The sequence below is a fragment of the Miscanthus floridulus genome, chromosome 6 (genome assembly GCF_019320115.1).
Source record: "Miscanthus floridulus cultivar M001 chromosome 6, ASM1932011v1, whole genome shotgun sequence".
NCBI lineage: Eukaryota > Viridiplantae > Streptophyta > Magnoliopsida > Poales > Poaceae > Miscanthus > Miscanthus floridulus.
This window is the reverse complement of record NC_089585.1, coordinates 102,930,770-102,946,117: the sequence shown is the minus strand read 5'-3', so window position 1 is coordinate 102,946,117 and position 15,348 is coordinate 102,930,770. Positions and strand designations below refer to the sequence as shown.

The 15,348-nt window shown below is 48.4% G+C and overlaps 1 protein-coding gene across 1 annotated transcript; it reads right to left on the bottom strand.

Annotated features, from left to right (window-relative positions):
• Positions 1 to 311: 311 nt before the first annotated feature.
• On the bottom strand, positions 312 to 11,379 carry LOC136458850 (probable mitochondrial-processing peptidase subunit beta, mitochondrial). Its single transcript, XM_066458765.1, has 9 exons — positions 10,634 to 11,379; positions 9,394 to 9,558; positions 9,167 to 9,304; positions 8,899 to 9,050; positions 8,680 to 8,788; positions 7,725 to 7,823; positions 1,266 to 1,331; positions 1,068 to 1,175; positions 312 to 726 (listed from the first exon to the last, which is right to left on the bottom strand). Exons 1-9 carry the CDS (start codon positions 11,201 to 11,203, stop codon positions 607 to 609), a joined length of 1,527 nt encoding a protein of 508 aa, XP_066314862.1. The 5' UTR covers positions 11,204 to 11,379; the 3' UTR covers positions 312 to 606.
• Positions 11,380 to 15,348: the final 3,969 nt, after the last annotated feature.

Sequence of the window (15,348 nt, the reverse complement as noted above, 5' to 3'; positions counted from 1 at the left end):
ATTGAGAGGCAGAGCTCCTGCCGTTCTTTTTTTTTAAAAAAAAAAAGGTTTCTGTGTACGTGTATCTGAGCGTCATCAGTCTGGCCGGGAAAATTGTCTCGGGTTCCACGTTTCGTTGAAAAGTTTTTGCTGTCAGGTCGTCTACCAAATCAGTTCATGATGATAACTTCAACCCATACACCAATACTCAACAAGCCCATTCGTTCTAACCTTTTAGTTTTGCAACTAATGCAGACTCAAACTGCTGACAGCGCATTACTAGGTAAGATGGGCAATTGAATTGATCCACTCAGGAATACAGCAATATCTGATGTTCTGGGATTCTCTGTTCATAAGTTCATTGTCCCCTCTTTTGCCACTTAACCATTTCAATATGCTTTATATCAAAAGTTATTCTTACAACTCATAGATGAGGTGAATTCATAAGTAGAGCACCACAGCAAAGAAAGTTATTTGCACATTTAGCATCAAAATAAGTATAGTACAAACACAAAAGGAAAATATCTAACAAATAACTGAAACAGCTGATGCTATCTATCAATTGATAATTTCTTGGAATGAATGACCTAGAGTTACAACAACACTATAACAGAGCCACAGCTTCAACTATTTTGCATTCCCAAAGAATATTCTTCGAGTAAAATCATCATCAGAACATGTTTCCGAGCGAAACCAACTAAGCTCTGGCAAATTCGTGAGCTGTCCCACTCCAGCCAGAGCAACATCCTGTAAATTGCCAAACCAATCATGTCAGTGCATGAGGCCTCCGGTATCTCAAAGTATTAAAAAAATACTGTATTAAAACTCCTGTGGGGAAGAATTGCATTAAGTTTCTCGCACACAGGCCAAGAAACACCCCGAAGGCCATCTGCCCTAGACACAGGGAGACTGCCGACGAGGGGTGTTTTTTAACCTAGGTCTGTTTAAATTTGCTCTCACGGACAATCGAACCCCGGACCTAAGATGCTATTAAGGCTCCTATGACCACTATACCACAGACCCGTTCACCAAAGATACTGTATTATTACTCTGAGTTAGTAGAATAGTCACCACTTCTGAAGATTTACCTTATCAATTATATACTCCTTGGCAGTTTCCATTACTGTAGCACAGTCAACAGCATCAATGCGCGCAAAAAGCTCTAGGAACGGCATGACTCGCCCATAAGTTAGCATCTGCACGAGAGAGTTGAAGAAAAATCTTATTAATCAGGATGGGAGAAGCTGCTGCTATTCTGAGAAGTTTAGGCTAGAATAGTAGAATACCTGGCGACCATTATTCTCAGAAACTGCGGTGGATCCATCAATGTGAAGTAACAGAGCAGATTTCAGCTGGCATAAGATACATGTGTTAGTCTAAAATATGTTTCAGGTTCCACTAATGCAAACCAGATCTACCAAGTTACAGATTAGTGTTTACACGAGGAGAAAGTTCTACAGTTTACCAATATTTAGGGGAACATATATGTGAATGTCACGATAATTGAATGTCGCAACAGTGTTGCTGCACCTAAAATATGTTTCAGGTTCCACTAATGCAAACCAGATCTACCAAGTTGCAGATTAGTGTTTACACGAGGAGAAAGTTCTACAGTTCACCAATATTTAGGGGAACATATATGTGAATGTCACGATAACTGAATGTCGCAACAGTGTTACATCATATTAGCATATTTCATGCTTCTAATTGTCCACAACAACACAGTATCATAAATCCATTATAGTTTAAAGGGAAGGGAAAGGTTTGTCTTTATGAACATGTGTAAGACATAATTTGCTGCTGATCTCTCTCTCTCGCTGCAGTAGAGTTGACATTTGGTCAGCTCGGCTGTCCAGTCTTTACTGCTGTAGCAGTATGGCAATAGGCCACCTCTAGTACATTAGTTGGTAGCTATTATATCAGTCATATCTTGGTAGTGGGCTGATCTAAGCTTTGTACTGCTAGTACTAGGAGTAGTTGGTGTACCTTAGGAGTAGGTAGTTGGTGTACTCACCAACAACTATGTACCTGGTAAAGGTACTAACACTTGTATATATATCACACCTAAGGCAATGCAAAAGCGCAGTTTAGTTTGCTACATTCAGAAGCAAAGCTTCAGCCAGGGCTGGGCTTGTGCTGTGTGTATTCTTGAGCTCAATCTCTTCTTCTACCTCAAGCCATAGTGAGTGAGTGTGCTGGTAAGCTTACTGCTTACCTGTGCAGGGCAGCCGAGGGACCAACAAGTGATATCAAAGCCGTACAAGCGCCGTCGCCGGACTAACCGCCGGCGATGACGGACGGTTCAGAGACAGACCCCAGCAGCGGCGCTGCTGGGGCTGCCCAGCCACGATAGGAGGTCGTCGTGCGCACGGTGCGGGAGGTCAGAGGCACCAGTTGACCAACGCTGACTCGCACCAACTATGGCGAGTGGATGGTGACCATGAAGGTCAAGCTCAGAGCCCGACGGCTCTGGAATGCCATTGACAAGGGCACCGACAACGAAGAAGACGACATGTCAGCGTTGGAGGCTATCCTCGATGTTGTGTCAGCGTTGTACAGGGAGCCGTTGGGGGCAAAGAACTATGCTAAGGAGGCGTAGGAGGCCATTGCAGCGATGCGTGTCGGCTACGACCGCACAAAGAAGGCGACGGCCCAGCTGCTAAAGCAGGAGTACGCCAACCTCAAGTTCAAGGATGGTGAGTCGGTGGAGGACTTCTCCCTCCGCCTACAGTCACTCATCAGCAAGCTGAGGAGCCACGGCGTCACCATCGACAAAGAAGAGGCGGTCCCCAAGTACCTCCACTCTGTACCAGTGAAGTACATCCAAATCGCTCTCTCCATAGAGACGATGCTGGACTTGTCCACCCTCACCATTGAGAATGTGACAGGCCGTCTGCGGGCAGTGGACGAGCGCATGGAGCAGGCCACAACAACGACGGACAGCGGCAAGCTGCTGTAGATAGAGGAGGAGTGGGCTACCCGGACGAAGGAGAAGTCCGGGGAAGCCCCCTCCAGCCGCGGTGGCGATGGCAAGCGCCGCGGCAAGGCTTCTTCGGAGACGAAGAAGAAGAAGGTCGACCCCAACGCCTGCCGACACTGCGGGAAGACGGGCCATTGGGCAAAGGAGTGCCCAAATCGTAAGCAGGAGAAGAAGGCTGAGGCTCATTTAGCGCAGGCTGATGAGGATGATGAGGCCACTCTCCTGATGGCGACGTTCTGTGCACTGCACGATGTTGAGGCCAATGAGAAGGGAGAGGTGATGGCGGTGGAAGGGCACGACAAGGCTCTGAAGGTTGTCAACCTCGACGAACCGCGCGCCCAAGTCCACCTCGGACGTGTGAGCGGCGAGCAGGAGCAGCGGTGGTACCTGGACTCCGACGCCAGCAACCACATGACGGGCTCTAAGGAAGCCTTCTCTGAGCGCGACGGCAACGTGACCGGCACGGTGAAGTTCGGTGACGGCTCAAGGGTGGCGATCCGAGGACACGACACCATCATCTTTAGGTGCCAGAACGGCGAGCACCGCGCGCTGACGGATGTATATTACATCTCGCAGTTGCGTTCAAGCATCATCAGTATTGGCCAGCTGGATGAGCGTGGCAGCGAGATACTGATCAAGGACAACGTCCTCAGGATCAGGGACCGGGAGCAGCGGCTTCTTGCCAAGGTGAAGAGGTCCCGGAACCGGCTGTACCTGCTCGACTTGAAGGTGGAGCAGCCCATCTGCTTGGCTGCACGGCGCACGGAGGAGCCGTGGCTATGGCATGTCTGGTATGGCCATCTCAGCTTCGACGCTCTTGGTCAGCTGGAGAACATGGTGACTGGGCTGCTTCACATCGAGCACGCCGGCGAGTTGTGTGACAGTTGCTTGGCTGGGAAGCAAAGGAGGCTGCCATTCCCGAAGACAGCGAAGTACCGTGCAGCAGAGGCCCTCGAGCTGGTCCATGGTGACCTCTACGGGCCGATCACGCCGGCGACGCACGGCGGGCGCAAGTACTTCATCTTGCTGGTGGATGACTGCAGCCGGTTCATGTGGCTGCAGCTTCTGACCAGCAAGACCGAGGCAGCGGAAGCGGTCAAGAAGTTTAAGGCGCGCGTGGAGGCGGAGAGCGGCAAGAAGCTACGCGTGCTGCGGACTGGAGTTCACTGCATACTACGCTGATCAGGGTGTGGTGCAACACCACACCGCGCCGTACTCGCCACAGCAGAATGGCGTGGTGGAGCGGCGAAACCAGACGGTGGTCGGCATGGTTCGATCCATGATGAAGGCCAAAAGCTTGCCGGCAAAGTTCTGGGGAGAGACGGTGACCACGGTGGTGTTCATCCTCAACCGCGCGCCCACCAAGGCTCTGAAGGGCAAGACACCGTTCGTGGTTTGGCATGGACGCAAGCCGAATGTGTCCTTCCTCAGGACATTTGACTGCGTCGGCCATGTGAAGAACACCAAGCCACACCTCGGCAAGCTGAAAGACAGGAGCACGCTGATGGTGCTCCTGGGCTACGAAGAGGGCACCAAGGCGTATCGGCTCTATGATCCCAAGAGAGGCAAGGTGGTGATCTCTAGGGATGTGGTGTTCGATGAGATGGCAGCCTGGGACTGGGAGATTCTGGGCACGGGGGAAGCTGGCAGCTTGAGCAGCACCTTCGTCGTCGAACACTTAGTCATCTACGGTGGTGGAGACGCTAGAGAAGAGGTGCCGACCACCCCAGGAGTGGTGCCGAGCGGTCCACCAGCAATGTCGACAACTCCAGAGAGGGTGCCGAGCACTTCAGCAGCAGTGGAGCCGACCACTCCAGGAGTGGTGTCGACCGCTCCAGCAATGGATCTGACTACTCCGACAGTGGTGCCGAGCGGTCCAACAGCGATGCCGACCACTCCGGCAGTGGTGCCGAGCGGTCCAGCAATGATGCCGACCACTCCGGCAGAACAAGGAGGCCATAGACCACCAATCGAGTTCACCTCTCCACCCACCGACATCGACGAGTACGTGGACGCTTTCCACGACGGCGAGGTGGTCCGGTTCAGGCAGGTGGACAACATCGTCGGCGAAGGGGGAGCTTCTGGGTTGGCTAGTTGTTTTCTCGACGACCTAGAGCTGCTCCTTGTTAGTGCAGAGGAGCCACCGACGTTTGCAGTGGCTGAACGCGACGACAATTGACGCCAGACGATGTTGGAAGAGATGAAGGCCATCGAGGACAATGGGACATGGGAGTTGGTGGATCCGCCGGTGGGCTACAGGCCGATCAGGTTGAAGTGGGTCTACAAGGTGAAGCGGGACGAGCGCGGCGCCATGTCAAGTACAAGGCTCGGCTCGTCGCCCGCGGCTTCGTGCAGCGTGAGGGCATCGACTTCGAGGAAGTCTTTGCTCCGGTGGCGCGAATGGAGTCCGTTCGCTTGCTGTTGGCCATGGCAACAGCGAAGGATTGGCGCGTCCACCACCTCAACGTCAAGTCTACGTTCCTCAACGGCGAGCTCGCGGAGACGGTCTTCGTCAAGCAAGCTTCGGCTTCGCCGTCAAGGGCGCTGAGCACAAGGTGCTCAAGCTGCGTAAGGCGCTCTACGGGCTGCGGCAAGCCCCTCGAGCGTTCTCGACGCCACCTTGGGCGAGCTTGGGTTCACTAGTTGTGCCACAGAGCATGCGTTGTACACGCGGCGACGGGGGAAGAAGGAGCTCATCGTCGGCTTGTATGTGGACGACTTGATCGTCACTGGAGCGCGGGCGGAGGACATCGACGGCTTCAAGCGCGAGATGGCTGCTCGCTTCAAAATGAGCGATCTCGGCGCGGTCTCCTACTACCTCGGCATTGAGGTGAGGCAGGGGAAGGAGCACATCTCCCTAGGCCAGCGCGCCTATGTGGAGAAGCTGCTGGAGCGCAGCGGCATGGCGGAGTGCAAGCCGTGCACAACTCCAATGGAGGAGCGGCTGAAGCTATCCAAGCACAGCATGGCAGCGAAGGTGGACGCGACGCGCTACCGGAGCATCATCGGTGGGCTGCGCTACCTCACACATACTCGGCCGAACATCACGTTCGCGGTCGGGTATGTCAGTCGCTTCATGGAGGACCCGCGCGAGGATCACTGGACGGCGGTGAACAGGCTGCTGCGCTACGTCAAGGGGACGCTCGATCAAGCGATCATCTTCCCCAAGAGTGGAGGAAAGGGTGGGCTGCGGCTCACGGTCTTCAGTGAGGCACCCCCCAAGGCAAAGGAAGGTGAGCCGGAAGCTCACTATTTTCAGCGACGCAGACATGGCGGGCGACGGAGCACTTCGGCGTGCTCGTCTTCCTTGGAGCGGCCCCCATTGCTTGGCAGTCGCTGAAGCAAAAGATCGTGGCGCTGTCGACGTGCGAGGCGGAGTACGTCGCAGCAACCACGGTGGCGTGCCAGGCTTGTCTGGCTGCGCCGGCTGCTGGGTGAGCTGACTGGCGAGGAAGCTCACCCGCCAGCTCTGATGGTGGACAACCAGCCCGCCATCGCCCTCGCCAAGAACCCTGTCCTCCACGACCGGAGCAAGCACATTGACATCAAGTTCCACTTCCTCCGGGACTACATCGATGGAGGGCAGATCGTCATCGAGTTCATCGAGACCTGACAGACAGCTCACTGCACATCCTCACCAAGTCACTCGGGTGCCTGCGGTTCATGGAGCTGAGGAAGATGATTGGCATGGATGAGATCAAGGCATCGGGTTAGAAGCAAGATTAGGGGGAGAATTGTAGGACATAATCTGCCGTTGATCTCTCTCTCTCTCTCTTGCTGCAGCAAAGTTGGCATTTGGTCAGCTCGGCTGTCCAGTCTCTACTGCTGTAGCAGTATAGCAATAGGCCACCTCTAGTACATTAGTTGGTAGCTATTACATCAGCTATGTCTTGGTAATGGGCTAATCTAAGCTTTGTAGTGCTAGTACTAGGAGTAGTTGGTGTACCTTAGGAGTAGGTAGTTGGTATACTCACCAACAACAATGTACCTGGTAGAGGTACTAGCACTTGTATATATATCACACCTAAGGCAATGCAAAAGAGCAGTTCAGTTTGCCACATTCAGAAGCAGAGCTTCGGCCTAGGGCTGGGCTTGTGCTGTGTGTGTGTTCTTGAGCTCAATCTCTTCTTTTACCTCTAGCCATAGCGAGTGAGTGTGCTGGTAAGCTTACTGCTTACCTGTGCAGGGCAGCCGAGGGACCAACAACATGTAGCAATTTTCCCAAATAAAAAAGATATCCACTGCCAGGGGAGGGAAGGAGGGAGAATATGGGCTTACTAGCTTATAGGATTACTAGAAAATACGTGTATAACCAAATCACCGATATGTCAGGAACCATGCCATACCCGTGTCAAGGCTTACTAGAGAAAGCCAATGTTATCAAGTTGTCTGACTAATCGCGATTAGTTAGGCTGATCGGTGCCATGGCGATCAGTTATGCACTACGATTAGTCACGATTAATCAGGCTGATCGGTGCCATGGCGACTAGGATCGATTAGACGATTTGATAACGTTGGATATAATATATTGATTATATATATTCACTGCCATGTGCTTGTTTTTGATGAAACATAGTTCTATATAGATTGGGTCAGACCAATAAAAACTAAAGAATTAGCTTTCTCCCTTCTCTAATGGAGATAGACAAAGTAACCCATCACTTTTTTCTTCTACTATAAATAGCAATACCCAAAAAAAAGATATTAACAGCTGAAATGTACAAAATATACCAGCATATAGGATGTTGGGGACAGAACCAGCTACCTGATTGCGGGCACGAGCAACCTCTGTTTCTGACACTTGGGATGCAAGTCTTCTAAACTCCGCCATTATTAGCCGTGACAAGTCATGCAGGGTGTCAGGCTGCAATTGATTTCACAAATTGTAAGAAACATTGTAGCAATCAATATCCCCGTCAAATCAATATATTCGTTCAGCTGCTGGTAATCTGGTATAGATGAATGGTCACTGGAAATTTCAATATAACTTTGTGCTGTGCAAATACAAGTGATTGTCTGAGTAGTTTATTGATCCATATAATATATTAACCAGACATTGGCTACATTCAGCCTATGTGACGGAATATATAGAGAGTATTTATGAATACCCCTCGTCATTTTAACAAGGAAGTCCCCTTCCTCGTGCCAAACCCAGAGATCTGATCTGGATTGCCATTCATTTACTCAAACAAACATGTCCTATCCCACCAGAAGGCATTCAGAATCCTCACTGCTTGATCATTAAAATGTGTAACCACAAATGTTGCAAGGGAATACGCACGCCTAATCAGTGATCACTATCTCATCCACTCATCAATCTAAATCTTATTTTGGAATGAGAGCCTTCAAAAGTAGCTTTTGACAACCATCTTAACTATATTTTCAATTGCTGTATAAAGTCATCACTATATAGTCATCACTATCTTAAAGGCATTTCAAAGACGAACTATTGATGCAATATCTATATAATAGCATGCATGTAATTTGTGACCAATTGATGATCATAACTCATAAAGTTTGACCTTCCAAATCAAAATATGTGTTGCATTGATGAATGGAGGGAGTACTATACTAAATTAATCTTTATGCAATTTCAGAGCTTACAAAAGACGAACTCATAATGAGATAAAAGGAAAAAGACAGGAGATCCTATAAGTGTCGATCTTACGTTCAGGCTAGTTGGACTAGAACAAACTTAAAAGATAGAGCAACAAACTTACCTGAGCAGTAGTATAAATGCCAAATATTCCTGTGTCCCGATAGTTAGTATTGAACGCCATGAGGCTCTCAGCTAAATTAGCATTGCTGATACCACGAGCTAAAGAAGACCTTGTAGTTTCAATAAGTAGCATCAGTGTTAAACAGTAATTTGGTGGTAATACACTAGGAAAGCAAATTACTAACAAATCAAATGTAAACTAGGAAGGGAATTCTCATACCCTGAGCAGTTCCCAACCCCAATGCTCCTGTACCAGGATCCCAGTATGCTTTGGATCACCATAAGGGGAATGGAGCTAGGGTCAGTCCATGATGAGCCTTTGAAAGCTATTGCAACGTGTGCTAGAGGCAACTCTGCATTTTCTACACGAACCTACAAAAGCTGAAGATCAGTTGAGTGGGGGGAAAAACACTAAACTAAATTAAAGATTATTTGAAATGGCCTAGAAATTGTTAAATAAGATAAGATCCTGTATGAACAAACCAGACCTCAGATCCAGTAAAAATAGCTGGGTTCGCCTCGACAAGCTGATCAGCAGTAGTTGGATCAGTGGAGAATTCTGTGAATAATTCTTTCACTTGATCAACAACCTCATCGTGACTGACACTTCCAGCAGCAGATACAACCTAGACCAGACAGCAGAATAAAAATTTTACATTCTCTGCTCAAGAAGAATCAACGTGTATGAACTTTCAGAATTGTCAGAAAGAAATACCATTCGAGGACAGGTATAGTGAGTTGAGATATACTGCTCCAAGTCTTTCTTAGATATGGACCTAATATTCTCTTCAGGACCTAATATTGTGTCCCCTAGTGGATGGCCTTGGAATGCTGCTGCATGCAAGTGATCAAATATCACCTCTTCCATCATACCTTGCACCTGTTTTTCAATAAAAACATATCAGGCATCCACATCAAGCAATAGATGTTCCATTTTAGTAGCAAGAGCTGTTATTAACCACATCAAGCATTTTTTTCACTGATGATCATGGAAGAATAATGTTAAAAAGGAAAACCAGCAATGCTACATGGTTAAATTTTTTTTGTATATTGATTGTCGTAGCACAGGAATCATCAGGATATCACTAAACAGCTGCATTTACTGCTAATTATCATAATCGCATGCAGCACCAGTAAAAATGTTCTCCCATACAAATAAAAACAACGGTCAGGGGGTCAGGGTATTATATCTGTTTATATGTGCCATAGCCCATAGGAACCAGCTTCCAAATGTAGGATAAACCGATGCTGAATGAGATGGATAGCATTGGGTGCAAACTAAAGGGCGTACCCAGTGCAGAGAGCTCCCGCTCTGTGCGGGGTCTTGGGAAGGGTGTTAGTGGCAAGCCTTACCCTCGCATGTGCAATGCGAGGAGACCGTGACTCGAACCTGGGACCTTCCGGTCACAGGCGGTAAGACTCAAACTAAGAGTTAAAATAGATAACAGTTGCCACGCTAATTTATAATAACCAGTCAATTACAGAAACTTCAATAAGCAATGTCCCTGCTAAAGCAATACCAAATGTGCATTAAAATAACGCAGTCCCCACTTTTACATGAAAACCCAATGGAGCATCTAAGGGTGTGTTTGGTTTGATGAATGAGGTGTGCCATCTTCTTCTTATTCCTCACTTTTTTGTTTGGTTTGTGGAACAGAATGAGTTGACCCATCACCACCTCATTCCTCACAAGCTAATAATTAGTACATGCATGAGGAATGGGTTGATTCACCAAAGTTCATGGGATGAACTCATAATACACCACCCCAGGAAGCATAGGATGACTCCACAAACCAAACACACCATAAAGTTTTCGCCTTTACCCTTATCACAATGGTATGTCCAATTAGCAACGCAACGAGAATACTGTTAAGTACTCTAAGGTAGTAAAGCAATGAATCGAGGTCTGAAGGGCCAGAAAGGTACAGCACAGCAAATTCGTGGAACAAGCTCACCTCCTCCATCTCACGGAGGATGACGCCACGCTCCCGCTGGATGGCCTTTTCGGGGAATCGCGGGTGCTGTAGGATGTCGCTGAGGACGTCGAGCGCCGCCGGAACGTGGCGCGCCTGCACGTCGGCAAAGAAGGTGGTCTGCTCGCGGGAGGTATACGCGTTGAGGCGCGCGCCCATGTCCTCGATCTCCACCTCGAGCGCCTGCGCGTTGGGCCGGCGCCGGGTGCCCTTGAAGGCCATGTGCTCGAGGAAGTGCGCGGTTCCGTTGGTTCCAGGGAGTTCGAAGCGGCTCCCCGCATCGACCCAGACGCCGACGGAGGCCATCCGTGTGGCGGCCGGGTAGGCCTGCGTGACGACGCGGAGGCCCGAGGGGAGCGTGGAGACGCGCGCGGCGGGGAACCGGAGGTACGGGGAGTGGTCAGGGGTGCAGGGCACCGGCGAGGCGTGGCGGAGGAAGCGGCTGGTGGAGGGCGACGGGGAGACTGCGGTGGTGGAGGCGGAGTGGAGGAGGCGGTTGAGGTAGGGGAGGAGCCGGCGCCTCGAGCGGGCGGCTGACGCGAGAGCGGCCATGATGTGTTCGACGGAATCCCTCTACCGTCGCGCCGCCGAAGAGGGGAGACGAAGGGAGGGGTCCGGGGTTTTTTTTCTCCGCCTCTTCCGTTTGTTCTTGCGGCGGTGGGAGGGCTACCGCTGACTTGTAGCTGAGAAATATCGGGGGTTTTGGTTCCGAATCGAGTTAGTAGTCCTAGCTTACTAGGGTACAATAACACAGACAACAGAAAAGGCAACAGGTAAGGAGGAAAATATGAAATGTGGAGAAGTTTACTTGTGAATTTGATCGATCTTAAAATCCGTTGTTCTTGTATTGTTTTTTTTTCAATAGCGTTACTTTGACACCCGTATCAAACTTGTTTGCCAAGCTAGACACCTCACATCCATGTCGGATTTCAATACAGTGTTTGTTTCCAAATGTATTTGACATGTCAAAAGAAAAACTACCGAACCGTACACCAATATACAAACATCCACATCCATATAAGTTATAACACATGTTTTCGCACTATATTCTATGCTTCTTTTGGAATAAAAAATGTAATTTGTTGTTGAATCGTTGTATGTTGAGCTATGGTACAAGTTTAAATTGCCATTATATTTTCCGTTATATGGGTGTAGATTTAATATTATCGATCCTTGTAGTGAACATGACTTTGTTCTCCGGTACTCAAATTATCATATTTATTTTATATTTTTTATAATGAAAGCTTTTTAGGTACAAATTAGACTTTTTATGAGAGGATTGCAATGACGCCACGTCGACCATGGTGCCACGTTAGCTAAGAGGGCTAAGGCCCTATTTGGTTGAGCTGTGGCTGCGGGAAAAAGCTATTGTGGGCTGTGAGTTGTGGGAAAGCTGCTGTGGGCTGTGAGCTGTAGAAAAGCTGAAAGCTGTTTGGTTAAACAAGTATAAAATATACATTCTATCTTTATCTCTCTTGAAACAACTATGGAAGAGCTTTTATTCCATCAATTTTAAAAAGCAGAAAGTCAAAAGCCAAAAGCAGGGTCAAACCAGTTTTCAAAAATGTACTACGGAAAAGCAGCTGCTTCTGAAAAAGCAGCCTCCAAAAGCAGCCCCTTTGGTTGGGCTTTTGGCTTTTGGGGCCAAAAGCCAAAGCCAAAAGCCCAACCAAACAGGGCCTAAATCGGGCTATATTTTGTTACAAAATTGTTCGCATTTTTAAAGAAAAATATGCAATTAAAAATTCTAAAATATAGTTTTACGTTGAAAAAATCATAGAATAAATGATTTAGATAAAAATTATAGAACTAATTTCATATTTCCCTAATATCATTTTGTTATTCTATGGTGCCTAAATTGTAGCTTCTTAAATCTTATAGGACTCCTTTTAGTGCTTATTTACTAGTAGGTAGTCTCATTATTTATTATAATTAGTTCACACTGACAACAAAAGTGACTTGCTGTAGAGGTATGGCCCCTGGTATTCACAAGACAAGACATGAGTCGCACCATTAGAGGTAACCTAGCCCACAAGATCAAGGCGTGCATGACGCTGCTCGGCGTGCACCGCAAGATATTGTATAGTACCAAATAGGCTACTTTCTTGTAACCCTACCCCTCCAGAGTATATAAGGAGAGGCAGGAGTTCCCTAGTGGACACGATCTATACATCTCAATGCAATACATCAGAACACAGGATGTAGGTATTACGTCATACTAACGGTCGAACATGTCTAAATCTTGTGTCTCGGTGCTTGTATTACTATCTCGCTCCTGATCTCGCTCACCTCTACGATAAATCTACCATCGTAGGATACCCCTCGGTGGACTGCTGTAGGGTCGATATGGCGACTAGAAGGGGGTGAATAGTCGTTTCTAAAACATAATCGCGTCGGCTAACCGAAACAAGTGCGGAATTAAAACTATCGGTCTAGCCAAGACTACACCCCTCTATCTATATTCTCTAGCACCTTCCAAAGATATTAATCAAGCAACAAAGGTGCCGGACTAGCTAAAGCTCATCTAACCAATTCTAGGAGCAAGGTCACACAAACCTATGCTACTAGTACTCTAAGCAACAAGGGAGCTCCTACACATGCTAGTAAGCAAAAGCACGAAGCCACCTAATGCTCACTAGCAATACTCAATAATAAGGCAACCAATGTCAAATTAGAGAGCGCAAACACTTAGCTACACAAACTAAGCAATGTGACTAACAAGGTTACACAAAACTAAATTAGCTACGCAAGGGAGCTACTTTTATGCTACACAAGTAAGAAAGTAACTAGTGAGCTACACAAGCTAACTAATTACAAGAGCAACTACACAAGCACAATATATATAAAAGTAAATATAAGCTTGTGTAATGAGGATGCAAACCAACAGAAAGAACAAGGTTGACACGGTGATTTTTCTCCTGAGGTTGACGTGGTTGCCAACACGCTAGTCCCTATTGTGTCGATCGCTCACTTGGTGGTTTGGCGGCTAATTGGCATCACCTGCCAAGCCCGCACGTCAGGCACCGCAAGAACCTACCCCAAAAGTGAGGGTAGCTCAATGACATGCTTTACTAAAGTTGCTCTTCGCGGTTCCCGCGGGGCGAGCACAATGCCCCTCACAAAGCACTTCTCCGGAGCGCCGCACAAGCTTCTTGTGGGCTTCGACAGAGACCACCGCCAAGCCATCTAGGAGGTGGCAACATCCAAGAGTAACAAGCACCACTGGCTTGCAACTCGATCACCTAGTGCCACTCGATGCAACCTTATGATGCAATCGCACTAGAATCGCTCGCTCACATAATCGGATGATCACTATCAAGTATGTGTGAGATGGAGAGCTCTCAAGCACTACCACACAAGCCACCAAGGCTCTAGTGTGCTCTACTTGCGGCCGAAGGCCGACCATAGCTTCTATTTATAACCCCACGAACAAATAGAGCCGTTACCCCTTCACTGGGCATTTTTTGGGTCGACCGAACGCAACACCGGACACTGCACCGGACGTACCGATCGTGAATACCGGACGTGTCCGGTAGCTGCTAGACAGCCATGTGTCCCACTGTTGCCTCCAATGGCTCTCTGACAAGATGACCGGACGCACAGTTCAAAATGACCGAATGCTCAGCTGCTGCGTCCGGTCGAGTCCAGTAAGCCTCCAGGGCCGATCGGACGCATCAGTTAGAAACTGACCGGACGCTGAGCCTCAACGTCCGGTCGAGTACAATAAGCACCCATGGACGACTGGACGCGTCTGGTCACACCGGACCGGACGCTGCCAGCGTCCAATCAACTGTCTCACCGAACACCGTTTTTGCTGATTCACACCGGACGCGTCCAGTGTGGCGACCGGACACGTCCGGTCACACTGTGCAGTCCAGTCCTGAGCCACATACCGGACGTGTCCGATCTCCATACCGGACACGTCTGGTCACTCTATGACCAGTGCGACTAACTTGTTTTCAACTCTATCTTCTTCACCCTTGCTCAAATGTGCCAACCACCAAGTGTATCACCTTGTGCACATATGTTAGCATATTTTCACAAACATTTTCAAGGGTGTTAGCCACTTAACTTGCCACGCCACTTGATCCTAGCGACGATGCAAAGTTAGATCACTCGAGTGGCACTAGATGACCGATATGCAAACAAGTTTGCCCCTCTTGATAGTACGGCCATCTATCCTAAACCTAGTCATAAACTTCTCTACATACCTATGACCAATGAAATGAAATGCCCTAGGTTATACCTTTACCTTGCGCATTCCATTCCATCTCCTCCAATGTCGATGCAGCACATGCACCAACATGATCAACAATGATATGATCCACTTCATATCATCACGTGATCATATTAGTTCATCGATCTTGACTTCACTTGCTTTTCACCGTTGCCTTCGTCCATCGGCGCCAAGTCTTGCTCAAGCTTCACCGCCACGCGGTCCATCGCTCCAAAGCTTCTGACTTGCCCTTCACGCTTGCAACCGGTCCATCAAGCCAAGTCATGTCTTGATCTTCTCCACCTTTGATCACATGACTCAATGTCTTGTCTCATGTGCAATGAGCTCCTTCATCATCACATGTGTGAGCTTTGTAACATCTCCAAGCCATTTTTACCTTTATGGCATATGTTGCTCACACACATGTACATATGGACTAATTACCTGTGCATCTCACATAAACACAATTAGTCAATCTAGG

What these genes read in the sequence shown, in the direction of transcription:
- LOC136458850 (XM_066458765.1), bottom strand. Translation starts at nt 11,203, where the DNA reads ATGGCCGCTCTCGCGTCAGCCGCCCGCTCGAGGCGCCGGCTCCTCCCC. An exon ending in TCCTCCGTGAGATGGAGGAG is followed by an intron (nt 9,559 to 10,633) that starts GTGAGCTTGTTC and finishes ATTGAAAAACAG; the next exon opens with GTGCAAGGTATGATGGAAGA. An exon ending in TTGCTCGTGCCCGCAATCAG is followed by an intron (nt 1,332 to 7,724) that starts GTAGCTGGTTCT and finishes ATCTTATGCCAG; the next exon opens with CTGAAATCTGCTCTGTTACT.